The sequence below is a fragment of the Enhydra lutris genome, unplaced genomic scaffold, assembly GCF_002288905.1.
Source record: "Enhydra lutris kenyoni isolate GAN:26980312 unplaced genomic scaffold, ASM228890v2 scaffoldscaffold21, whole genome shotgun sequence".
In the NCBI taxonomy this organism is placed as follows: Eukaryota; Metazoa; Chordata; class Mammalia; order Carnivora; family Mustelidae; genus Enhydra; species Enhydra lutris.
In genome coordinates, this window is record NW_019154105.1 from 31,424,231 (window position 1) to 31,449,877 (window position 25,647).

A 25,647-nucleotide genomic window follows, 5' to 3' on the forward strand; every position below is an offset into this window, starting at 1 on the left:
AAAGATGAATTCGTACTGCTATTATAAGGAACAATTTAAGTAATGCTTATGTATGAGCACGGCAGTCCTACATACTAAATTTCATAAACCCAGAGAATCTACCTCAATTCAACCTTTGAGAGTTGATAAAAAGAGTAGCGGCAAGGTGATGGCCCAGGAACTGGAAACTCCGGTGTAAGAAAGAGATGCTGCCTCACAGAATTCTAAGAATCTCCGCAGAGCCCATGCCTAGAGTGCTAGGGGTATGCGCACGCGCAGTAGCCGCGGGCTGCGCCGCCGTCCCTTCTGTGCCTTGGGTTTACATCCGGGTGTTTGGGCTTCACGCTCCGCACGCCGGCTGGGGTCGCTCGGGGTTGCTGGGTTCTTGTTGTTTCCGCTGTTCCAACATCGGAAGTGTCGTTGGGTCGGCAGGTGAGTCCGGGGTGGGGACCAAGAAGGGGAGTCGGGCGGGGAACGGATTGGTCATTGCCCCCTAGGGTGGCCTTTGTGCCGAAATGGGGACGTGCGGCTGGGGCAGATTGGGGTCCTGGGAGCTTCGAGGCGGGGCGAAGGGTGACGTGTGGCTGCTGGTGCCCTTCGAAACGGGGCCTGAGGGAGCGGCTACCTATTCCTTCCTCTGTTTTGGAGGCGTTCTCCTGACGTTTGTTAAAAATCAGTAACAGTCGTCCGCATTTGTTGTAGTTCGTTGTGGTTTGCGGAGTGATTGGGGCCAGCAGCCACGGAGTTGAGGTGGGTTTGCAGCCCTGGCCTTCTGGGCAGGGACCACAGCCTTTCTCCGTGGCTTCTCGCTGCTCGCAGAGATGCGGCTCCCCTGCCCTGCACTTGAGAGACATTTTGAGGTGTGGTGTAGAAAAAAGGCTCAAAGCAGGGATTCTGAAGTTCAGATGCCAGTGTAGATTGTAGATTGACTGCAAGCTAAGTCGTGTGCAAGTTCCCATCCTGCTCCAGAGTTCTGAGATTGGTATTCAGCTGCCCATTCTCCAAGTTAATGCACATTCAGAATGAATCAGCACCAGAGGAAGGTGAGGGAATTGAGGGAATTGGGACGGGGCTTGGTGGGGGGGGGGGGGGGTGGTGCAGTGTCATTTTTTGTGAGTGCTCTTTGGTTGTGATGCCAGAGAATTGCCCAGAGCCACCCCACTTTGAATCCATGAAGATTAGCAAAAACACGTTTTTTAATCTGAATAAGTGTGACCAAAACATTCTGCTTAACTTTGCCTAGGATGATTCATTTGAGACTTTCGTAACGAAGTCTGTGTTCTCGGAGTTTAAAACAAACAAAACTTGCCTGTACCTGATCTGAGAGACTTAACTTCTTTGCAGTGAAATCTCTTCCTGTGGTGGTGTTTTCGAAATTTAACCGGATCGTAATAATCATCTAAGATATTTATGAAAGTGCGGATGCCTTGGATCCCATTTCACATTTGTTGAAAGACTTGATGTCCAATGAGAGGGGCCTGGGAATCTCTATCTTTAGCAAGTATCCTAGGTGCTTTTTTTAAGGCACATGTGGAGCATAGGTCTTTCAGTCAGGTAGACCCTCTACCATTAATAGCTTTATAACTTTAGCAATAAAGTCCTGAGTTGCAGTTTTCTATATCTGACAAATGAAGAGTTAATTTTTTTTTTTTAAGATTTTATTTATTTGACAGACAGAGATCACAAGTAGGCAGAGAGGCAGGCAGAGAGAGAGAGGAGGAAGCAGGCTCCCCATGGAGCAGAGAGCCTGATGTGGGGCTGGGTCCTAGGACCCGGGGATCATGACCTGAGCGGAAGGCAGAGGCTTTAACCCACTGAGCCACCCAGGTGTCCCCGAAGATGTTAATTTCTACCCCAGAGAGTATTCGAGGATTCTAAGCCCTTACTAACAAGGCCCCAATCTTAATCATTTTTGTGACTACAGAACTTAGCGCTTGGCATTTAATAGGCCCTCAAAAGTGTGTTGAATTGAGAAAAAGAGCGTGCCCAGAAGACAGAAGGCACTTGGAAAATTCTAATCCTCTTCCTCCTTACCTTACAGTTTTTTTTTCTTTTTTCTTTTTATCAATAATCAGTTTGCTGAATATTCTTGTTAGAAGTAAGTATATCTCTTGCTGGCCATATTTGTTATAATTAAGTCTGTTTCTTCATGGCCAGGAAGTGTTTCTGATTCTTGGTATAATTTTGAAATTGTTTCTGGCATTAGTTCATTAATGAATTTAAATAGAGGTCAAGTCCATTTATGTTGGAGTGAATTTATGACTTACTATGTAAATTATTGTCTGTAAAAGCTATTTGTCTATTGTTACTGTGCCAGAATTTTAAATCATGGTGATCATAATTTCTTGTTATGCCAGAATTCTAAATCGTTGTATTCTTAAGGATATCATTTGGGTTTCATATATTCATTGTAATAAGACCTATGATTCCCATTAATTTCAAGAATTTGACTTAATTTTGTATGTAAAGTGTATGGGAATTTGGGACTGCTGAAGCCATTTGTAAAAGGATTGGTATGGGTGATCCATCTAAGTATGAAACTAAGAATTAAAATATGGAAATTATGGTTCTAGAATACAGTGTAAATGTTATAAATCTTGTCAGTATAAAAATAATACATTTTACAGAAATCAGGGGTTGTGAGTCGTGGTAGTAGGTCAATCCACATTGTGTAAAATGGAATTATAGTTTTTAAATGACTCTGATCTCTTAATATTTGTGAAATATTTTGTCTTAACCTTAAAGTACTCTTTTAGGAACCAAAATTGCTTTTTATGAAGAATTTTTCTTTTTCTTCAGAGATCAGCAGTGTTAGTTCACTTTTTCTTTTGTTAAATTCAGGAAGAATTACATGTTATGCTTTTTATTATAAAACAGCATGTCTAGTGTGATCTCACTGTTGAAAATTTCTATACATTCTACTTATATGTGTGCACATTAGATAGACATCTAGAATGTTGTTTACTAATAATAATAGTTTTTATTTCTGAGTGTAGGATTTGGGTTGATTTTTTTTTTCCCTCTAATACCTTTCTATACTGAAAGAAATTTATGAAAAGTGACAAAAACATTTAACAAAAGGGAGGTTTGGTTTTTACAGTATTTATAGGGAGAGTTCTGGATTTTTAGCAAGTAACCCAAAGGATGCTAAGTATTCTTTACTACTTTTAACTTGCATTCAAGAAATGAGTACTGCTTTGTTTGCCTTTAGGTTTGTTTTATGTTGCTTTATATAACATCCCTGTCAAGACAGTGTACTGTGGTGTCATAAAAACTTTAAGTTTGCTTTGATGTGATTTCTGGCTTTCTCATTTAGTAACTGTGTGACCTCAGTCAAATTATGTGACTTCTCCTCATCTAAAAGTAGGTGTTATATTTACTTCAGAAGATTGTTGTATGTACTTAAATTATGTAAGCCACTGCTCAGAACCCAGGGTCTGTTCAAACAAGAAAGGCTATTACTATTTTAAAAGTATAAGTTGTATTTGTATATAAGTATGTCTTTCTTAAATAATGTCCTTTTTAAAGTCATCAGTTTTAATACACTTGTGTTTGCATGTCTGTAAATTACTTAAAGTGCTCTACAATGGAATTTTCTCAGGTTTGAATTCTTGTCCTGGAACCTGTGCATCACCATAATGAGGCTTGTAATTCTTGATAACTATGACTTGGCTAGTGAATGGGCAGCCAAATACATCTGTAATCGCATCATTCAGTTCAAACCTGGACAGGACAGATACTTTACATTGGGCTTACCAACAGGTAACATACCATTTTTGTTCCATTTTAGATACTTAAAATCATGGGATGGAAGAGTTTCCTTTAGTAAAATATGTTTCCCCTTTATTTCTTGCCATATCACTTATTGAACATTTTAGTATATAAAGCCAGAAACACATATATAACTATCTGGTATCTGTGTTTCATTACTGTTTTGTTTTTTTGGTTTTTTTTTTGTATTAAAATTATATATCACTTACCACTCCAAAATGCAAAAGGAAATATCCTGACTTGAGTGATGGTCATAATATTTTTGTACCTTTATCTAGTCATCTGTTGTTTTATTAAGGATGTTACTTTCATTATTCATTTAATCAATTAGTAGATTAGCCTTTCTAATGCCTGAAGTATGTTCTCTTGCCTTGGTTTCACCTCCCCTGCCTCATACACTTTATTACCTTATTAGCCTTTAATAATTTCTATGTTTATTTTCTTTTTATTATAGAAGTATTATGACTGAAAAATTGAAGACTGGTATGTCATCATGACAGAGTAAACATAAATATGAATTACATCTTTTATTGTATTTAGTTCCCTGTTAAGGTATTTCTTAAAAATTAACCAAGTGGCGTCATTGATCTCATGGCACTTAACTTGATATTGTTGACTTCCACAGGAAAGATTATTGGACATGGAATCAGAGCTATCATTTTCTCGGTGACTGCAAGGCATTTATTCTACCTCCATAATCTTTGCTTTCCTTACCTTTAAAAAAGATAAGGATAATAATGGCCAATAATGTGGTTTGAGGCTCAGTAAAGCAGTGTTTATGCCACTCCCTTGTATAGTGTAAATACCATATAAATTTAAACTTCCCATAAGTGTGTCTTAATTAAACAGTATTTTTTTCCTTCTGCTCCTTGCACCATATGTGCTAACTATGTAAAAGCTACAGTCATACTTTTTTCCACCTAATTTCCATGAAAGGTATTGTTTAGCTCAAGTTATTATCTTGCTCTTTGTCTTTTTGTCTAGGGCAGTCAGTCTTGTGAGAATGACAAAGAGGGATTTTTAAAAATTGCATACACCAGACTGGAGCCCTCAACACCCACATTTTTGATACATGAACCCAAGTGGTTGGACTTGGCCTCTGTATCAGTCTGCATACTGTAAACCTGGGCTGCAACCGGCTAGCTGCTTTGATCACGCTGTCTTAAATATGACGTAGAAATAAACAATATTAGCTTGGGGGCAGAAAGTCTTCAAAGTTATGAATTCAGGCAGTTCTAAACATTATTTCGTGTTTTTAAATTGACAAGTTTTGCTTATTTTTGGATAATTTAACTGCTCATAATACACCTGCCAGTGACATATCTTGGAAAACCTTTGTTGACATTTTCCACTTGCCTCCTTCATTGACCATTGATAGTATTAATCATGCTCTCTCCTCCTTGCTTTTGAAGTTTGAACATAAATTTCTGTAATTGTGTATAGCATCTCATATTGTAATCATCCCTCCACCAAGCACAGTGTCTGGGCAATCTTTTCAGTGCTTATTGATGTGATCTTAACAAGCTTCACATGTAAGGGCCTGCGTGCTTCTTGCCTCCCAAACTTATTCCCTGATTCTCTTACTCTGAGTCATGATAGGAAGATTAGACTACTTGTAGTTCAAAGAATAGAACTGGCCTTGGTGGCTTTACTTTGACTCATGTTGCTAGTATGTTATATAATGAAAACTACATGAGCTGTGGAACCAGACAGAATCTCTTGAATCTCTGCCTTCATTACCATATGATTTGGCAAATTCCTTAATCTTTTGGACCCAGTTCTTCATTCTCAAAATGGGAAAGATAATACCAGTTTCCCAGGGTTGTGAGATTTACATGAGCTGATGTATAAAAATACTGGTGTATAGCATTTAGCACATGGTAAACATACACATATTATATGGGCTATAGTTCTTTGAGATGGAATTGTAAAATTTGTATAAATTATTGATTACAATTTAAAACAGTATGTTTGGGGCGCCTGGGTGGCTCAGTGGGTTAAAGCCTCTGCTTTCGGCTCAGGTTATGATCCCAGGTTCCTGGGATCGAGCCCCGCATCGGCTCTCTGCTCTGCGGGGAGTCTGCTTCCCCCTCTCTCTCTGCCTACTTGTGATCTGTCTGTCAAATAAATAAAATCTTTAAAAAAAAAAAAAACAGTATGTTTGCATTAGCTTTAAGAAACTCTTTTAGTCTTCTCTGAACCTATATTTAGTATTTATAACCACTTGTATTATTCTTTTATCTCAGATAAAAGGCAATCTTTTTACTACCATGGAATTTCCTGGTTTTTTTGTTTTGTTTTTTTTTTTTGCCAAAGACTGTTTAGTTCTGTCATACTTCTGTCTGCCACTTGAGTAGAAATTTTGTGTGCAGATGTTTTGTTTTGTGATGGCGGATATAATTAGGAATTAATCAATACTTCAGTCAGCACTGGGAGGGCCAGATCACTTGTTAAGAATGCAGTCAAGCTAACCTTCCAGTTTTTAGTTAAAATGAAAAAATACAACAGATTTGAAAACGGAAGCCGTCTTCAAGTGGATAAATTTATTAATTTTTTTTGTGCTATGTCAAGAAGCACTATCAAACTGATTTTAGTTTCATAAAACATGTAAAAGAATCACATTTATAAAACCATTAAAATCAGGAACTCAGATGAAGGATCCAAAGCCAAAATCCCATTTCCCAGGGGTCATTTTACTTTATACATTTTAGCTGATACATGCTAAAGATAACACAAAATAGGAAACAGAACCTCCAGTTAAAATCATGAAGGCTGTGAAGTGTGTAAACCTGGCGATTCACAGACCTGTACCCTGGGGATAAAAATATATTATATGTTTATAAAAAATAAAATTAGAAAAAAAAATCATAAAGGCTAATGTTAAAAATGTTCATCAAAGAGTCTTTGCCAATTTCTGAGTCTATTTTGAAAGTAGAGGCAATATTTAAATTTAGCTGTGGTTTCCCTTTTGATTGCATTAAATGGTCAGCTTGACCTTTTTATATTTGTTTTATATGATACAAATCCTGAAAAAAAGCTTTTTCTCAAAAGGTGAGGTGTTTATTTTTCTTTTAATTCAAATGTGCTTTTTAGAAGTTTCTAAGCTTGGGATATACAACATTAATTCCAAATAGTGAACAACTCTAGAATAATTTTCTAACTATAATTTCTATTGACAGATTTCCAGTTTTATTCAGCAAATTCTAATTTACTAAGATTTCAGGGTACTTTGCAAATGTATATATGATTCAAAATACATTTGTTAATTGAATGTGTATTTAAATTATTGTTTCCCTTGTAAATTAAAGATAGAGAATATCATTAAGAGAGTAAAGTAAATATAACCTTTTAAAAAATAGATTTTTCATGTTATGTTAGAAAATGGAATTTCTTTCTTTTTAGGGAGTACACCTTTAGGATGTTATAAAAAACTAATAGAATATCACAAAAATGGAGACCTTTCTTTTAAATATGTAAAGACCTTTAACATGGATGAATATGTAGGTAAGCTACATTATTTGAATATATTATTTGGATGTGTTATATTTTAAATAAAATGAATATTGTCTAAGAATTAGTATATTATTTGCATTTATGTTTTGAATGTAATATGATTATTTCTAGAAGATGATGTACTGCCTTGTGATGAGGTTGGGAGTTTATATTTTTAAAAATACTGTATTTTTATGATGCCAACACAATATCCTGGAGGAATTTGGGACTAGAAATCAGAAGATTTGTTTTCATTCTTGGGCTCTGCCACTTACCAATTATGCAACTTTGAGCCAGTACCTCACAGTTCTTTCTTTTTTTTCCCTTAAGGCAAAGTTAAAACCAGTGTTGTTGTGGGAATAGAGTACCACATATGTAAAAGTAATTAGTAAAATAAAGATTTTTCAAATATAAGCATATTTATAATTGTGGCTATGAAGCTTTTATGTCATATTGATTGTTAACTTGCTTAACAGAAAAGATGTATGATGCGAATAAACTCTTGTTTTAAACTTTGAACATAGGAATACATTTTTTTAAAAAAAATTTTATTTATTTATTTGACAGAGAGATCACAAGTAGGCAGAATAGCAGGCAGAGAAAGAGAGGGGGAAGCAGGCTCCCTGCTGAGCAGAGTCCGATGTGGGGCTCCATCCCAGGACCCTGGGATCATGACCTGAGCCAAAGGCAGAGGCTTAATGCACTGAGCCACCCAGGCACCCCAGGAATACATTTTTAATGGTAGCCTAAGTGATAGCCAAAGAATTGTGATTTGATATACTTTGCATGCATGTAAGAGAAATAGGTCAGAAACACTGACCAACATTTCAGATATATGGCCAATTAATTTATGTTGAAATTAACACATAAATCAGTTCCATTGGTGGAAGTTCGTGTGCTTGAGAAATGGAGGAGTGATGAAATGCATGTGAACTAGACTTCTTTGTTTGAGTTGCAGTCCTTCTATGAGCCAGGTGACCTTGGGTAAGTTAACATTTCTGTGCTTTTGTTATTTATAATATGAGAATGATAAAAGTAATTCCATAGATGTTCTCTAAATTATTTGAATTAATACATACATGTAAGGTGATTAAAATAGCATCTGGCATGTAATGATCACATATTTCACATAAAAATTTCTTTTTAGGGGTGCCTGGGTAGCTCAGTGGGTTAAAGCCTCTGCCTTTTTTTTTTTTTTTTTTTTTCCCGGTTTAGGTAATGATCCCAGGGTCCTGGGATCGAGCCCCGCATCAGGCTCTCTGCTTGGCAGGGAGCCTGCTTCCTCCTTTCTCTCTGCCTACTTGTGATATGTCTGTCAAATAAATAAATAAAATCTTAAAAAAAAAAAAAGTCTTTAAATTGGATTTAATTTGGATATCCATTGGATATGGAATAGGAAGGTTATATATTTTAAATAGCATTTATGGCCTAATCAGAAAAGTAAAGTTTGGATTTATTCCTGGAAGTACTTACATTTATATTTATTAACATTTTATTTAGGACTTCCCAGAAATCATCCTGAAAGCTACCATTCTTATATGTGGAATAACTTTTTTAAGCATATTGATATAGATCCTAAGAATGCTCATATCCTTGATGGGAATGCTGCAGATTTACAAGCAGAATGTGATGCTTTTGAAAAGAAAATAAAAGAAGCCGGAGGAATTGACCTTTTTGTTGGAGGTAAGTAAAACATTTTGTCGTTTTTCTTACCTTTGTGTAATGTAGGGAACACCTGTAACTGTCTATAATACCCATTTATTCAGCTACTGGTTTTTATTTTATTTTCATCAAAAGATAATATTAAGGTTGCAAGTTAGAATTGTTTAAATTATGTCTTGAGAAATAAGTTCCAATGCCTGCTAAACTTTTATGTCTTTAGAATTAACGGTTTACCGCATCTTACAAAATGAGTGATGTTTTTTTCCTAAATGATAATTCTTATCTTTTATGCTTTCTTTAAATTTCCAACCCCGCTTTCTTACCAGATTACAAAGTTGAATCTCTGACAAAAGTTTGCATGTGGAACACATGGATTTTAGCATTTCTGTATTGATTGCTTAAATTGCTTCAGCTCACTAAAAAAAATTAGTTAAGAAGTAAGACTTTACCATCACCCTTTAGTAATGTGAACTAAGCTATATAACTGTCTTTGTAAACTCCACATGAATAAATGCTTAATTGGCTAAATTCCACTTAAAATGTGTATATATATCTACATGCATTTGTGTGTTCATAATGTACCATTGAAAATAGGAAGTTTCTTTCTTTGTAACGACAATATGGTTTTCTGTTGTCATTATGAAGCCTGAGACAGCTAATTAATTACCATAAAAATATAACATCAACTAAATTGAAACCAAAATGCTTTTTGCTAAAGCTTTTATTATTCAACTAAATGTACTAAAGCTCTAAATTTAGTTCGCCAGATATATCTTATATTTAATTTATTAAAAGACTGCTTAAAAGTACATGAATTAGATCTTCACTAGTGCTGAATTGAGGCTGACTGATGGTTGAGGTGGCCAGGTATGGTTGCAGTGGTTGATTGCCATTAGGGAAGATTGGATATTACAGTCAGACATGAATTCGCATTCTGTTTTGGTCACTTATAACTTGTATGACCTTGGGAAGTTTATTGAAATTCAGTAAAACTAAGTTATTTGTAAAACAGGCATGACTATTAACCATTCCAAAACTTGGAAGAATTTACCATGTTAGAACATGTAAAATGCTTGGTGTGTAATTGGTACTCCATTAAGTGTTACTTCAGTCTTCTCTTAATTGTTCCTTAGTTCATTGAATTTATTGCTTTTTTACTGAATTACCTTTAAGGGTATCCAGTGAGATTAAGATTTTTTTCTTTGAAGAAATTCTTTTCTCTACCTAATAGAGCCAGTATCATTTACTTTCTTTCGTAGGTGGGATGGTTTTTATCTGAGCAAGAATCCAAGCTAGACTGTTTTGCTTTTCATAATAGAAACTTACCTGTGTTTGAAATAAAATTTGCTAATATTGCTTCAGTATTCCTGGAAAACATTTGTATTCCAGTTTTGTCGATACTGTTTAATTCTGAAATAATTACTATTTGTAGTTGCCAATATCAAGGCTATGGCAATCCGTATTTGAGAATGTTTAAGAAATGCACTACCCATGCATTCTTTAGGTTTTCTCCATACCAGAATCAAGTAGAATTACTATAATGTATACCTAATTACTGTAATGTAATTATACCTAATGTGTCTGTATTTTAGTTATATCAAGAAATATTTTCACTCCTTTACCATTATACAAAAAGGCATGGAGCTAATAGAGGTTCATTATTTAAAATAACTTAATGAAAAATATCTTTTTTACTTCTTCATTTGAATATCCTTTTTTTTCCTGTTAATTTAATTGGCTTACGTAAGGATCCATGTGACAAATCCCTTGGGGATCCCATGCCAGAAAATAAAATTTACAGAATTTACAGGGGGTGGGGGGGGACCTAAAAACTCTTAACTCCATTTTCTCCCTTTGTCTGCTTTCTAGAAAGTACTTACAGCTAAATAATGTGTTTAAGCCTGAATATCCCTTCTCAAAGATTTCTCATAGAACTTTCTTCTTTTCCTATAGCTTTAAGTCATTTCTCATTTCTTTTTAGCTTAAGTTTTTTGGTGTATTTCCTCACTATAGGTCTTTTTTCCCTTTGAAACAGATGGAGCATAAATTTTAATTATGTATGTGTATCACTGACTCTTACTACTAGAAAGAACTTTACTTTGTTTTCTAACCAATTTTTGTCTTAAGCTTCCTGTAGACATTCTCTTCTGACCAACCAATCAGTTAATCAGTCAATAAATAAGATTTCCTTACCTCTTCCATTAATATCTTCACTGTAGTCATGTCATGATCCACAGTCTGCCATTTTATATTTACCATCCAAAGGACATAATTACTCTGTGGATAGGGGGGAGAAGGGTTAGCTTATTGCATTATCTTTGAACTTTTTCCTATTTGGGGTACCCTATTATTGGATGTATACTCATGAAAGAATCTCATTTGATTCTTTGCCTTTGTTGATCTAGGTTTGTTATTAGATTTTCAAGATGAGGCTTGGTATTTGGGTCTTACCACTTACCCTTCTTTTGTTCCAGGGTTTGTTGGTTAATAAAAACACTAAGAACTGAGCCAAATGGGATCAAAATATCAGCCTTATTAAAGGTAAAGTTGGATTAGAGGTTTCAGGTTGGGCTTGAGGCCAAAATGGAGTTTCCTATCCTTCCCCTCTAAACTGGGAATAGTAGAATGAGGACCTCAAGACTATGAATCCCTCGTGTCTTACTCCTGGGAAATAGAACACGAATTCCTTTTCCTATGTAGAAAAGAGAAAGGAAATATATACTGCCAAAAGTTGTTATTCTCCCTGTGACAATACAATTGTTAAAGAGTAAAGTGTGTCATGCAATCCCTGACCCACCTCCAGCAATAAAATACACAAATACGAAATTTTGTAGATAAAATCTAAAGATATTACTAACTTTAAAATTATCTTAAGGTACTACTTTTAACCCTTTCTTTTGGGTACATGATTAGAATCTTTGGTTTGCAAGTAATTGTAATCTACTTTGGGACCAAAAGTGAATTAACTGGAATGACTCTGGGCTAACTTGCAGAATTGTTAGAAGAGTTGAAACAGCCAAGTCTGTGGAAGAACAAGAACCAAGGAGCCTCAAATTTCCAAAGCAGGAGCTTATAGATACTCTCCTGCAATGCTGTCATCAGATACCTCAGCTGTAGATGCCTTCCTTCTTTTCTGCACCCTTGTGCAAGGTTCAGAATTTTTTGAGAGAAATTCTGTTTCAGCTTGGGACAAGTATTTTATCAGTAGACCACAATCATCTTGACTCAGAGAGATACGGAGTAGATAAAGCTCCCCTCCCCGCATTGTGAGGGGGGCAGACCAAGGTAGAAGGAAGAGAGAGAAACTATACTGAGCATACCAAAGAATAGTAACCATCTGTTCCTTTTTTCAGCCATTATTTATTGAGGGCCTCCTATCTGATGTATTGTTCTAAGAGGTAAGGGTATAGTAATTAAGAGCAAGTCCTTATTGCAATGAAATTTGCATTCTACCCCACAGAACTGTAGGAAGACAGAGAAGGCCTGTAATCCAGACTCAGGTTTTAGAGATGTTTCATAAAGGTATAAATATATTAGTTTAGACTTAAAGACTGAATGAGAATGCGACGTGGTTTTTAGATCTCATGATTATTTTTTTTTAAGTTTTGTAAAGCTTTGTGAAACATTCTGAATGCTTTTAGAACATTTATATCAGAAAGCTCAAATTTCTAAAGGCTACTTATAGTCAGTAAGGAAATATATTACCATGAACCACTGCTGATAATTCAGTCTTACTGTACTCTTTTGTATGACCCACAATACTAGTTAGAACACTAATGTTGATCCTTAAGGACTTCATATTTTTTCTGGAACTTTTATATTCCTGGTTCCAGCCTTTTCTCCTTATATACACATAGAGAAATACAAATATTTACACAGATGTATACTTTAGGAGGAGAAACTATATAGTTTTACAAATGTAGAGAGAAATGCATTTCTGTAATTTAAAACTTACATTTATAGGCAGGTATATGTATGCTAATGGAAGGATCCATACATATTAACTATATGTAGGTCAGACATTATGTCACCACATTAAAAATTCCTAGAATGTGGTGCTTTGGTAGCTTATATTTGCTCCCTAAGATTTTCATTTCTTCTTTGTTCCATCAAAACCAGGTTATTCTTTGTCATATTTTACTTTGTTGTAATCTGGGAGAAATTGGTTTGAATTATAGGTTAAGAGTCAATAAAATACATATATTTATCATTAAAGTAAAATGTAGAGTATAAATGTAACAGGTATTTCGACTCAGAACTTGTGGGTTTATTTTTTCATGGAGGTTGTGAGAAGTCTGACTAGCTAGTAGGGTACACATACGTAAAACTTGATTTATTCATGCCATGGAAAGATTCTTCATTTTAAAAAAAAGATTTACTTCCAGTTTCATTCAAATAAGGAATATCATATTTTTATCTACATTTTAGAGGCAGTCCTAGAATATTAGAGCTGGCAGTATGTCTCTTTAAAGGAGTATTTTCAGGTTGTGGTGGTCACCCATTATTAGGCCATGACTTATAGTCATTCACTTTCTGCATTTCCCTTTTGTACGTTTTGCTAATGAAATAGAATGACTCCTAGCAGGGTAAGTATTGTTTTCATGCAGTTCTTGTTTTTAATTACATATGCATGTGTGTATATGTGTGCTAGATTGCAGTGTCAAATATATTTCTTCTAGTAGGCTGTAGTCAACACGTCTGAAGAAAACTACTGCCCTGTATGGTCCAATCTAGACATTTTTGTAAGTGAGGAAGCTCTACTACAGGGAGGTCCAGTAGTTAATTGCACCATCTAGACTAGAACCAGGCAGGTTAAAGGGTTGACCATAGAAACCACTGGGTTAGGCATCAGAAGATTTGGATTTGAGTTTTGTCACAGTATTTACTAAATTGTTACCTTGAGCAGTCATATATTTTCCATGCATGTCTGAGTTTCCTTTTGAGCTCAAAGAAAGCTTGAGGAGAGGAGGGAAATAAATATTCCTAATAAGATTATCTCATAAGATTGTTAAATATATGTGTTGAGATGTGAAAATACTTTATAAACTGTGAAGTGTGCTAATACAAGCTAATATGCTAAATTCTACTGTTGTTACAATAATGCTAGCTCTGTGCTAGGTGTATGGAATATATTGAAATACTTGTTGAGTCAAATACAGGAACAAATATTTTAATACAGCATTAGAAATTCAGCTATCCTATAAAACAAGGTGAGCCTGTTTATGACTGTTTTCTCTTAAAAACAAGTTGAATGTTGAGAAATCTTACTTTATGTGTCTATGTGTGTGTATACTTCTTTTAAAAGGAATTGGTCCAGATGGTCATATCGCTTTCAATGAGCCAGGATCCAGTTTAGTATCAAGGACAAGATTAAAGACTCTAGCAATGGACACCATTTTGGCAAATGCTAAATATTTTGATGGAGATTTGTCGAAGGTGCCAACTATGGCTCTAACAGTTGGTGTGGGGACAGTGATGGATGCAAGAGAAGTAAGAATTCAATGTTCTTTGATGTCTGTAGATTTTGGAGGAATTATGGCACCAGATAATTTTGGCTACATCTTATTCACTACGTAAATTGTTATTTAGCTTTCAGTGACTTCTGTCAGTCTCATTGCCATGTTGAGAATCCAACTAAGTCAAGTCTTCTGGAGCTTATGTAAACTAAGAATCAGGCACCACCCCTTCTGGAATACTGCTACATTGTCTGCTTCTTCACAGTTTGAGTTTCTAAAATCATACTGATCAAATGGTCTGTTATTAAGTGAAATGGTCTGGTGAAAGGTCTGTTGTAACAAAGATGCAATGCTGATTAACACTAAACTATTTTTGGAAGCTCAGGATAATTTAGTGTCAAGTACTTCTTGACTGTGGGAAGATAGCCAGTTAGTTTCCAGCAGAAAAAGAACCCATCGGAGGCTGAACCTGTTCCAAATTTGGTATACGTAAGAAGGCAAATAGTCTGAATAGATCCGGCCTAATTTTTAAATTTTTAATTGGGCTTTCATTTCCTTCCCTGAGAAAAACAGAACAAATTATAGTTTGCTCATGATTATCAGTGGTTGTTACATGGAAACTCCATTCCTTCCTGATAACAAGATGGGAGAGGTTCAGAGGAAAGCACATAGACAAATTATGATGAATAAGAAATGGATCTTAATGTAAATATGTCTAGACTTGAACATACAAATAGAACTGTCATTCAGAATGTTTGGTTTTTCATCTAAAAATCATCACTATGTGAAGAACTTTCACGAGTTGAAATTCGTAGTAATTAAGTTGAGAAAGATTTTAGAGCAATTGTATTTCTAAAATACGAAACTGAAAGTTATACAAATAGATTTCTTACATTTAACAAGATTTAAGTTGTAACAAGCTAATTCTTAGAGTGAACAGAGAGTTATTAAAATACTGATTTTTTTTTTTTCCATTTGGTTTTTCCAACAAAATTTTATGATGCCACTCACCTCACAGTACTCACTCCCAGCATGATTACAGAGAAAATTATTATGGCAAAACTATTTTAGGACTTAATTATTTTCTCAGGGGCCTTAGTGTGCTCTTTTACATCATTCTTTGGAAACAAGTATCATGTCATCATACTTAGTGATTTTCCTATCTTTCATTGTAAGGAGCTTAATCTATACAGATTTTTATTTGCCAGTGGTTTGAACGGTGATGTGGGCTGTTCTTCAATTTTAGTTTCGTTAAGAACAAATACACTTAATAAAATTTTGAATCAATGTGTGGGGAAAATGCTATTGTTAGATGAAAAGTACATATGAATAGTAAACCAATTTCTAAGTGGTTAGTGTGTCAGGAAGAGCTTCACAGTTGGGCAGCTCTGTTAACAAGGACCTTCTGTACACACCTTGGAAGTGACACCCTGGAAGTCATTATAGGTTCCCTTAAGACTTGGGAATTACCAACTAGATAAGGAACCACACCAATCACTACTTTATCACTCTTTCCTGGGCTTGAGGCTTTTACGCTGATGGTACGTGTGAAATGCTCTATTTTTCCAGACTCTGCTTAGCTAAAATGGCACTTTTCGGTTTTCAACTTTCAGAACTCCCTTTCTTGACCATAATTCTTATAGTCAAAGTTACTTATATTTTCTCTTAGACCACTCTGTTCTTTTCCTTTGTAGCACTTTTCACAATTTCTGATTGTTCTTGTATGTTTTCTGGTTTAATATCTTTTTTCTCATTAATTTACAATCTCTGTGAGTTTATAGGTCATGTATATCTAGCACCTTACACTGCCTGTCATATAATAGGTATTTAATATTGGGAATAGTGTGAATGAATTATGTTCATAATTCATGTCAGACAAAATTCTGTCGACAGCTTCATCATTTACCTGAACCATCCAATCTGATTTTTGTTGACTTTTGGCTCTTTGCCAAAGTCTAAATTACCTTCAAAGGATTGAAATTTGTTTTTACTGAGGTATATTTAAAGATAATGTCATATATTTTAAAGGTAATTTCAAGAGAAAACAAATCATTTTCTACTATTGCAACATCTTTAAAATTGTTACATATAATACTTCAGATATTTATTCTTAAGGTGACATAGGAAAAACCAAAAAATTTTAAAATCTGCTTTTGATTTTGCTACCTTACTGAAAATCACCAAGGTCAGTAATGATTTCTTCATTGCTAACACTGGCATCTTCTCTGTAGGTCTTACCCTACTGGGTCTCTTTTCATCACCTACTGCTGTTGACCATGCCTCCCATCATAAAACTCTGCCATTAGTCCTCTTACTTTCTGAGCATTTCTTCTCAGTCTCCTTCTCAAGCTTTTCTTCTTCATCTCCCTTTTGAATATTGCTGTTCCCGAGGGTTTCATTCTGGAGCTGCATATTCACTCTGCATGCTTTGGGGCATGACTTTTTTTTTTTTTTTTAGTTTTATCACTATTCCAAAAAGGTAAAGTACTCTTAATACAGTGATAATAATGTATCTTTATCTTGTACTCCTTCTGAAGCTGCCCATTTTGTATTTCCAACTTCCAGCTGACATCTTGATATTTAGACGCCCTATATTTAAGCTGTCCAAAAATTAAATTTATCCTTCATGAAATTTGTCTTTCCTCTGAATATTCCCTGCCTTGCTGAATAGCAGCACTCACCATGAAAATTATCTGAGCTTGAAATGTGTCCATTCTCGGTTTCTTTATATCTCATTAGTCACCAAATCCCAACCATTTAACAGATAACTTAGAGGTAAATAAGGATCCCGCCCTCCATCATTACTGCCTATTAAATCTATATATCCATTTTTTTCAAGGATTATTGCAAACCTCTTCTCAATCACAAAAATGGTAAAGATTCATTCTGATATATATATACTTAGATTTGCGCATGTTCTCTGAATTGCAGGCTTTTAGGAATTTGGGACCAAGAGCTTGGATTTTCTATTAGTTCGTGAGGGTATTCTTTGTCTTGTGTGCTTAAAGGGCTGTTCTTACATTTAAGTAGATCCCTAATCCTTCTTTAAATCTAGGGTTTGTGTCAAGACAACTTTGATAACATCTGTTTCATAAATAGTCTTCAGGCTTCTTTCTCTAACTTTCAAAGTAATATCTGCTGTGTTGATTGGATTAGAGCAGTTTGGTATATCATTCCTGGTTATGTAAATTCTTTGTTGACCCTCAGTTCTGCTTTTGCAAAACAGCCCTTTTCTTTCCTTTTTTTCATTTTCCTGGTCACTTCTGCACATCAGTATCTAATGTATTAATAAGAACCTGCATTTATGGTTTATTCAGTAACACTTCATAAGAAGATACTATTTTATTTTCTTAAACCAGAAGAGAATTACTTAATGCTTGCCTTTTACCTTGAAGAACAAAAATAAATACCTCGAACTGTGAAGAAATATGTAGCTATTTTTATTTTACCTTCGAGAAGAATATTCGTGCTAACATCTTTCTTTTAAAAAAAAAAAAGAGCTTTTTTAGTCATTTGAAACAAATTTTAAGAATTAATTAACATGTCATGGTCATGACTTTTCAGGTAATGATCCTCATAACAGGTGCACACAAGGCATTCGCTCTCTACAAAGCGATAGAAGAAGGAGTAAATCACATGTGGACTGTTTCTGCTTTTCAGCAGCATCCTCGAACTATTTTTGTGTGTGACGAAGATGCTACTTTAGAATTAAGAGTTAAAACTGTGAAATACTTTAAAGGTGAGCATTGAAATTTCAGAAGCAGACTGTGAGAATGTCCAATTGTAGATGACAATTAAAACTTAGTAGACTGTGGAGTTACATCCTGCTCTGTGCCTATTGAGACCAGCATTTTGCCAACACAGTAGCCAGTTCTTTTTAAGGAAAAGAAAAATCTCATCTCAAATAATAGTAGCTTTCAGAGTAGTTTCCTATTTTTTTCTTGAAATCCAAAATTTAATAAAATATAAAATATTTTACTTTCATATTGTATATATAAGATTAAATAATCCAAAAGGAAATACACATATGTTACAATGTTCTTTTCTTTGTTTCCCTGTCCCACCTTCCTCACCAAGCTATGGTTTAGAATCTAATCAGCTTATAAGTTGGGTCACCCACAATTTCAAATTATTCCCATACACCAATTAATAACGGTTCAGTGTCAGAGCAGTGTGGAATGAACTCTGCAAGTAAGCAGGGGTTTGACTGCCCACACTTTTGTATGTAGCTTGTTCTTTTGACTCTTCTGCAGTCTAGTTCAGTAATTCTCAAGCCTTACCGTACCAGGTTGTATATTTGAAACCCCATGTGCTTGATGTAATGGGTGATTTAAGAGATTTTTAAGGAAAATTTGACTATTTAGAAACCATTCCCTGCTTAAGAGTGAATTCCACATATAGATACACACACATAACAACCTGTATAAATAGGTGCTCTTTATAAAGTACTTGTATTTCATATAGCTGATATGGAAATACTATAGAACTGCTCATATATATATATATATATATATAGGTTCTATATGTATATATATCCGTAATTCATAGTGTGTATAGTATGTGTACTGTTGATATTACATGAATATGTATTTTTAATCTTTTTACTCTAGTTACTAGGTGTTTATTTAACATGTATTAGAAAAAATACACTAAACTGATCAAACCTATATTCCATGAGTATCAGTATTGACAGAGATAAAGAAGTTACCATATTTTACTGCCTCTGAGACACATCTTTTTTCACATCTATCTTGACTAAAATTGGGATGTGTTTAAAATTGGTCATTATCAGTTACCTGGTAGCATTTTTTCTTAATGGTATGTAAAATAATGTGTCTTACAGTCTTCAGCATCTCATTCATGAGATAATAGTATATGATTTTAAATTATGTTAATTTAAAGGAAATCTTTAACTCATAGTTCATGTAAATGGTGTGAATGTGGCAAAAATCTTGAAGATGAATCACAAATGAAGTTTAATGAATTGTGAACAATCAAAATTTTGATCCTACTATAACTATAATAACTATAAGTTCTTTATTTGCACTTAGCTGTTGTGAGCACTTTCCTATTTCCCTGTTCTTCAAAAGCATTTTTAATGGCTTTATAAGTAGATGTATCATAATTTACTTAAATCTTTCCTTACTGTTAAATGCTTAGATTATTTCCAGTCATTTATATTTTTATCAAAAATTATTTTTTACCAAGCCACAAAAGTATCAAATTAAACTGAAATATTGTCAAGTTTTTAAATAAGTTGGCAGGTAAAAGAGAAAGATCTATGATGAGTTGTGAATAAGAGCCCTTGTATGAAGTTTTACCCATATATTTCCATGTAGTCTTTCATTTTATTACAAATACTAGATTCATTGAAAAAATTAATAGAAGGAATCCCTATTATCCACATATTTTAATGCCAGAGATTTATTTAACATTCCCATGTTCTGGTACCAGCAATCCTTAGGTAGACCCTTATGCTTATCAGATGTTGTCAGTTACTTTTGTAATGTTTACATTTTAGTGAAGTAAATATTTAATAAGATACTTAATAATAGCCAGTACTTGTATGACCACGCATTACTCAAAATACATTATACTTCATTTACTTAATTCTCACAATTCAGTGAAGTGGGTATTCTTAAAATCCTATTTACAGATGAGCTAACACGCTTAATAGAGATGTTAAGTTACCCAAAGTCATAGGGCTCATATGTGGGCAGAGCTGGGTAAGTGAAATCAGGCTTATCTGGCATCTGGGCTTTTGTCCACTGTTGATACTGCTTCATAGAAGAGGAATAAAACTCTGGCTATCTTTATCATATTTCTGTTCGTTGCATTGCTTTCATACCATAATAATTGCTTCCAAAAAGGTATAGACATAGGTTAAAGAGCATTTAAAACACAAGAGACGTAGGTGATAACATGTATTTTGTTCTTTAATTCATCTATCCAGATTCTAAACTTTTCTGAAACATTTTGAAGTATAGACTATTGAAGAGAGAATCGCTGCACTGCTCTTTTGAGGACATTGTATATTCTACTATGCATCTGTATATATTTCTGGAGAGGTTCAGGGTATCAGCCTCAGAGTGCCTCCCATTAATATGGAGAAAAATGGAATTGAGATATTATTCTGGGCTGTATGCAGACCTCATTTTACAGTAAGGTATTTTAATACAGGGTAGAAGTGAATATTCATAAACTTACATGTATTATAAGTATAGTTTTATATTTTGCCATATTCTCATTGAGTTATTTTATCACTTTAAGATGTACTGAAGGATATGTATCCTGTAGTTACCTTCTGTAATTCTTCAGATTTCTGTCACATTACTACCCTTTCTTCTGCCATCACTAAAATGTACATACAAGGGCTCTAAATATTTAGGTCCTAAAGAAAATCTAGGTCAACTGCATCGAAAACAATAAAAACCATTAGCAAGTGGAAGTTCATTTCAGTATATACCTTTGGAAGATACAAGTAAATCACAGGAAAACAGTCTAGCATTCAATGTTTTTTTCTAATTTTTTTGTTTTTGCTGATTTTATATAAAGCCTTTGTTTTATGTCCTTGAGAATATATTTTCAAGACCTCATCATTATGGTGAACATTTTTTTTGTTTGTTTCAACCTTTGTAAGTCCTCCTCAGTAGCTTGATTGAATGAGTTCAGATTGAGTCAAAACCATAAAATTGACATTTAGAATCTATGACATTTAACTTCTTCTGGCAGTATGTTAGGAAGTTTATACATCTTAGTACTCAGAATTTATTTTTTTCTGTTAATGATTTAAGTAGCCATGATTTGTTTCTATCAAAATCTTGTATAAAAAATTGTCAGTTTTACCTTAAGTCATAATAAATTCTTTATGTATCATCCAAAATGCATTTCTAGTTTGGAAATAGCCTTATATGTAGAAGTTATAGCCAATGTATAGTTAAATTTTAGAGTTGAATTTTTAATGTTTATTCTGATATTTTGTGTTTTCAAGCTCTGATGTATTATTTCCATGATTAAAGCTGTGAGTGAGTGATAGATGAATTGTATCAAGTAGAATGATCCTATTAATTGCAGCTGCTTCTCCATAAGAGGTTACATCTTCTAAACGGAGTGGCTAAAATTACCACTGTTTTTGTTGTCCCCTCTCCTGAGTTTCTCCACTTTCCTATTTTACTGCTCCTTACATTCTGGTTGTTGAAATGGATTAAACTTCTCAGTTAAATCCTGCTTTAAATAGGATTGGTTCTGTTTAGAGATAACCATCTGGTAAATAGTTTTCTTTAGCAAATACTTCTTCTGCACTATAAAAATTACCCTTTAATGTATATTTTTGGTAAATAAAAATTATATTTTCCAGTTAGTGTCATCAGCCAAGAAAACAGGACAAAATGCCTTCAAGTACATAATCTCTTGCATGGTGTTAGTTTAAAAAAAAAAAAAAAAAAAAAAAGTCTAAGAAGTATCTCTTTCTGAAAGTAGTTGACTCACCATCATAAAAAGTTGGCATATTAAGTGATTTGAGAAAATAAAATGTAATATATTTCATTAAAATAAAAGCTCCACAAAGGTAGGGACTTAGATTTTGTTCACTGCATTATTTCAGCATCTGGAAGTGTGCCTGGTACATTGGGGGCATTTGATAAATTGTGGGTAGGTAGTTGGGACAGGTAGATGGATGGGAGAACACAAGTCTATGAAACTACCACCGTCTAAGCATTAAATGACGTAAGTCACCCTATGAAGCCCAAAGGATATTAAATAAAGAGCAAGAGTTAAATCGTAGTTGAAGAAAACTTTGAGTTGATAGAGTGGAAAGCCCTAGAGAATGGGTAGTAGCTCTCATATTGGGAGGAAACAGCATAATTTCTAACAGCACAGCTACAAGGAAGAGCTAACAGGAGCAGAACAAGTTCCCATTAATAGACTAGAGAACAGTTGAAGTATATTGATAAAATGGGACTAGATTGTATGTATGTATGTATTCTTAGTAATCTCTACACACAACACGGGGCTTGAATTTACAAACCCAAAATCGAGTCGCATGCGCTTCAACTTAGCCAGCCAGAAACCCTGGGCTAGATTATACTTTGAAAGCAAACGGGAATGTAGAGGTTAAGAGCGCAAAGGAAAACCAGGGTTCACCTCTTTTGGGTCACGGACCACTATGATAATCTGGTGAAGAGACCGCCCTCAGGAAAGAACGCACACATGCACACACACTTGCAGACACAAATTTGTATATTAACATGGGAGAGTCAAGGACTCCTTGAACCTTCTCTAGCTCTATTACATCCTAAGGTTGGGGCTGTACTTGATTGCTGCCAGGCGGGCAGCTTCCAGGTGGCATCAGTTTGGGAGTCAGAAATGATTCAGTATTGACTGCTCTACATTTTTCGCATTTGAAGTTTAAAACTTTGGTTATGTTTAAGTATGGAGTCCTCAACTTTTTAATGGCACCTTGGATTTTTTGACTAACCTCCTTCAGTATAGTTTGTTATCACCCCAATTGTAAATACATGTCAAAATCGTGGAAAATAATTTGCCAGATGAACGGATAGGATAATACTTCGGAGAACTTAACTATCCCAGTTTAACAACAGTTCTCTGAGTTCCTGGGCTGAAGTCTGGTAGAGAAGTGCCAGAGGATCGAACTCAACAGCTTTATAGGATAAAATTAAAATGTATTAACCACGTCAGTATTGAGATCTGTTATTTTGCCATATTGAAGCTTTGAAGGCAAGAACTGCTGCTACTCCAAAGGAATTTGTACTCAATATCTACAGCTTCATAAATAATTGTAAATTGCTATTTGCTAGGTAGTACAACCAAACCTTACGAAACATTTCTATTTAAAATACATTTTTCAATAAAACTTAACTATTTTGTATCAGATGGGAACCAGCATACTTATGGTATCTTATAAATTCTTGTTTTCTAAGGTAAATGAGATAATTCAAAATTAAAAATAAAACTAGAATTGTGCTTTTTTTTCTTTAAGGTTTAATGCATGTGCACAATAAACTTGTGGATCCACTATACAGTATGAAAGAAGGAAATTGAAGGAGATTGGAGCAAATTCTACTTGAATGAACAGAACACTTTTATAAGTAGTAGATGAATTTTCAGCTATGCAATATTATAAAACATGGGGATTTTTTGAAGACTGTCATTTTTGAAGTCCAATATCTATATGTTAAACATTCCAGATTTAGAATGTGTCCATTTTATACTAAGGTTTAGAAGTAGTTGGCTGTCAAAAATAGCTGTTTATTATAAAGTACAGAAGCCACACAGCCACTCTGTAAAACATCACAGAAATGAAATGTCTGTTTAAAACTTTCAAGTCATTTTAAATATGAAGAATCTATACATCAAATATTATTCATATGAATCTGGTGGCATTCTCAGAGTTTTATTTTTTAATCATATAAAGACACTCCAAGCCTTTCAGATATCAATCATTGCAAACCTTTACTTTTGGAATGTAATCTTTGTATTTCCTGTGCATTACACACAAGCTTTTCTGCACGTGGTTGCCTTAGTCATCTTTCTGCAGTAGCATTTGGACATCAAAAGTCCTGCTATATATTGGAACAGAGAATCTGAAGAGATGCCAGTGCCTAAAAGTACAGTTTACGTCCTTTTGGAAAGTATGTATAAGTGCATGATTTTTGTGCACCACCTTCTATAGCACTTTTTTACAAATGTGCTCTTATTTTTATTTAATGACTTGGGTTCATGCTTTTAATATAAGTATTTTGGCAATTATGAACTTTATACCTAGCAACGCACTTAAAGAAATTCTTTTGAAGACAATTTTCTGATTATTGTTAAATTCATAAATGATTAGCTTTATTCCTGACTTACATGTCTAAAAGGATAACATGATGAAATATTTATAAAGGAATTACTGTAAACTTAAAATTGCCATTAACTTGCATCATTAAATTGCAAATAAAAGTATATTGTTTTCTATCTTTAACTCAAATAAAGCTTATAATAAATAAAGGTTATCTAAATTTTATTTCCAGAAGTAAAACTGACTACATGCATTTGAGATATTCCAACATTAGTAGTAGTATTGATTCTGCATTTACTTTTTGTTTGTTGCCATCAGGAATTTAGGAGATTTAAGTTAAAAGACAATAATTCTACCTATAATTTAGTAGTTGCTCAGTGGGGAGTAAAAAATTCTCCCATTTCTTCAGCATATTTTGCATCGTATAAGCCCATCACGGAGAAGCATTACTTACATAACTACTTAATAGAAATGTGACTGAAACGTATTTATAATTAAGTTCCTTAAAATAAAAACAGCAAAAAATAAATAAAAGTAAATAAAACTGTTTGTATAAAATATGTTCCTTAAATTCCAAATAATGTAGTTATAATTGCCTTGAGTGATACACATGGTCCTTAAATGACTAGTAAGTCATATCATCTTCCAGTCACACATCTGGTAATAAAGTACTGTGTTACTACAAACCACCCTATCTTAGAAAGTGATAGTATTATAGTGAAAACGCTAAAGATAACTGTTTTGGTGCATGATTCAACTTGTTATTTCTGTGCTTTAAATGTGCTAGGTGAAACACAATTTAGAAGATCTATCACTGCCCTTGATTTTAGGGGACTAGTTTGAGTCAAGCTCATGTACTCAAGCCCCTCAGCAGACTGATTTCTGGCCACTCTAACTCCCTAACTCAAAGGCTAAGCTGCTATTAAAGAACAAAGAAGCCTATTAGATATCCACAAGGCAATAAAGCATGGCAGCTAAAAATTGGTAGGGTTTGGATAAGGAAACCACTGTTTGAATTCCAGCTCTGTCAACTACTGACACCGGCACGTATAAGTCTGAGCTGCCAGCCCTTACGATAAGGTGGTAATAGTACCTGTACCTCAACTGTTGTATAGATTGAGGAAATGCCTATGGAGCTCAGCTCAGTGGCTGTCATATACTCAATAAATGGTGGCCATTCTAATACTCATATTTAAATGATTGTAATGTTTGCAAAAATGTTAAGGTCCTCTGGGGAATATACTTAGAAGGCACACAACTCCGTATCATGAAAATCATCTGTTTGGGAGAATGGTCAGGGGAGAGAACTTACGCTTATACTAAAAAATTTGAAAAATACTTTTATCACTACTACTAATACTGCTTAAAGGAAGAGAACTAAATGTGTCTAAATTATACACATACTAATAAAGCACAAATATTAAATGGTAGACACATGGTGCATACTTTGTGCCAGGTACCAACCTGTAACTTTCACCTGATAATAAT

At 34.3% G+C, this 25,647-nt stretch overlaps 1 protein-coding gene across 2 annotated transcripts; it reads left to right on the forward strand.

Annotated features, from left to right (window-relative positions):
• Positions 1-271: 271 nt before the first annotated feature.
• LOC111149031 (glucosamine-6-phosphate deaminase 2) lies at positions 272-24,384 on the forward strand. Of its 2 annotated transcripts, none has more exons than XM_022505920.1 (7): positions 272-411; positions 3,581-3,741; positions 7,153-7,254; positions 8,743-8,925; positions 14,210-14,394; positions 17,925-18,099; positions 23,359-24,384. In XM_022505920.1, exons 2-7 carry the CDS (start codon positions 3,618-3,620, stop codon positions 23,418-23,420), a joined length of 831 nt encoding a protein of 276 aa, XP_022361628.1. In that variant the 5' UTR covers positions 272-411; positions 3,581-3,617; the 3' UTR covers positions 23,421-24,384. The 2 variants fall into 2 exon arrangements, with proteins under 2 accessions (XP_022361628.1, XP_022361629.1); XM_022505921.1 differs by lacking the exon at positions 272-411 and adding an exon at positions 971-1,022.
• Positions 24,385-25,647: the final 1,263 nt, after the last annotated feature.

What these genes read in the sequence shown, in the direction of transcription:
- LOC111149031 (XM_022505920.1), top strand. Translation starts at nt 3,618, where the DNA reads ATGAGGCTTGTAATTCTTGATAACTATGACTTGGCTAGTGAATGGGCA. An exon ending in CAGTGATGGATGCAAGAGAA is followed by an intron (nt 14,395 to 17,924) that starts GTAAGAATTCAA and finishes ATGACTTTTCAG; the next exon opens with GTAATGATCCTCATAACAGG. An exon ending in AACTGTGAAATACTTTAAAG is followed by an intron (nt 18,100 to 23,358) that starts GTGAGCATTGAA and finishes TTTTTCTTTAAG; the next exon opens with GTTTAATGCATGTGCACAAT.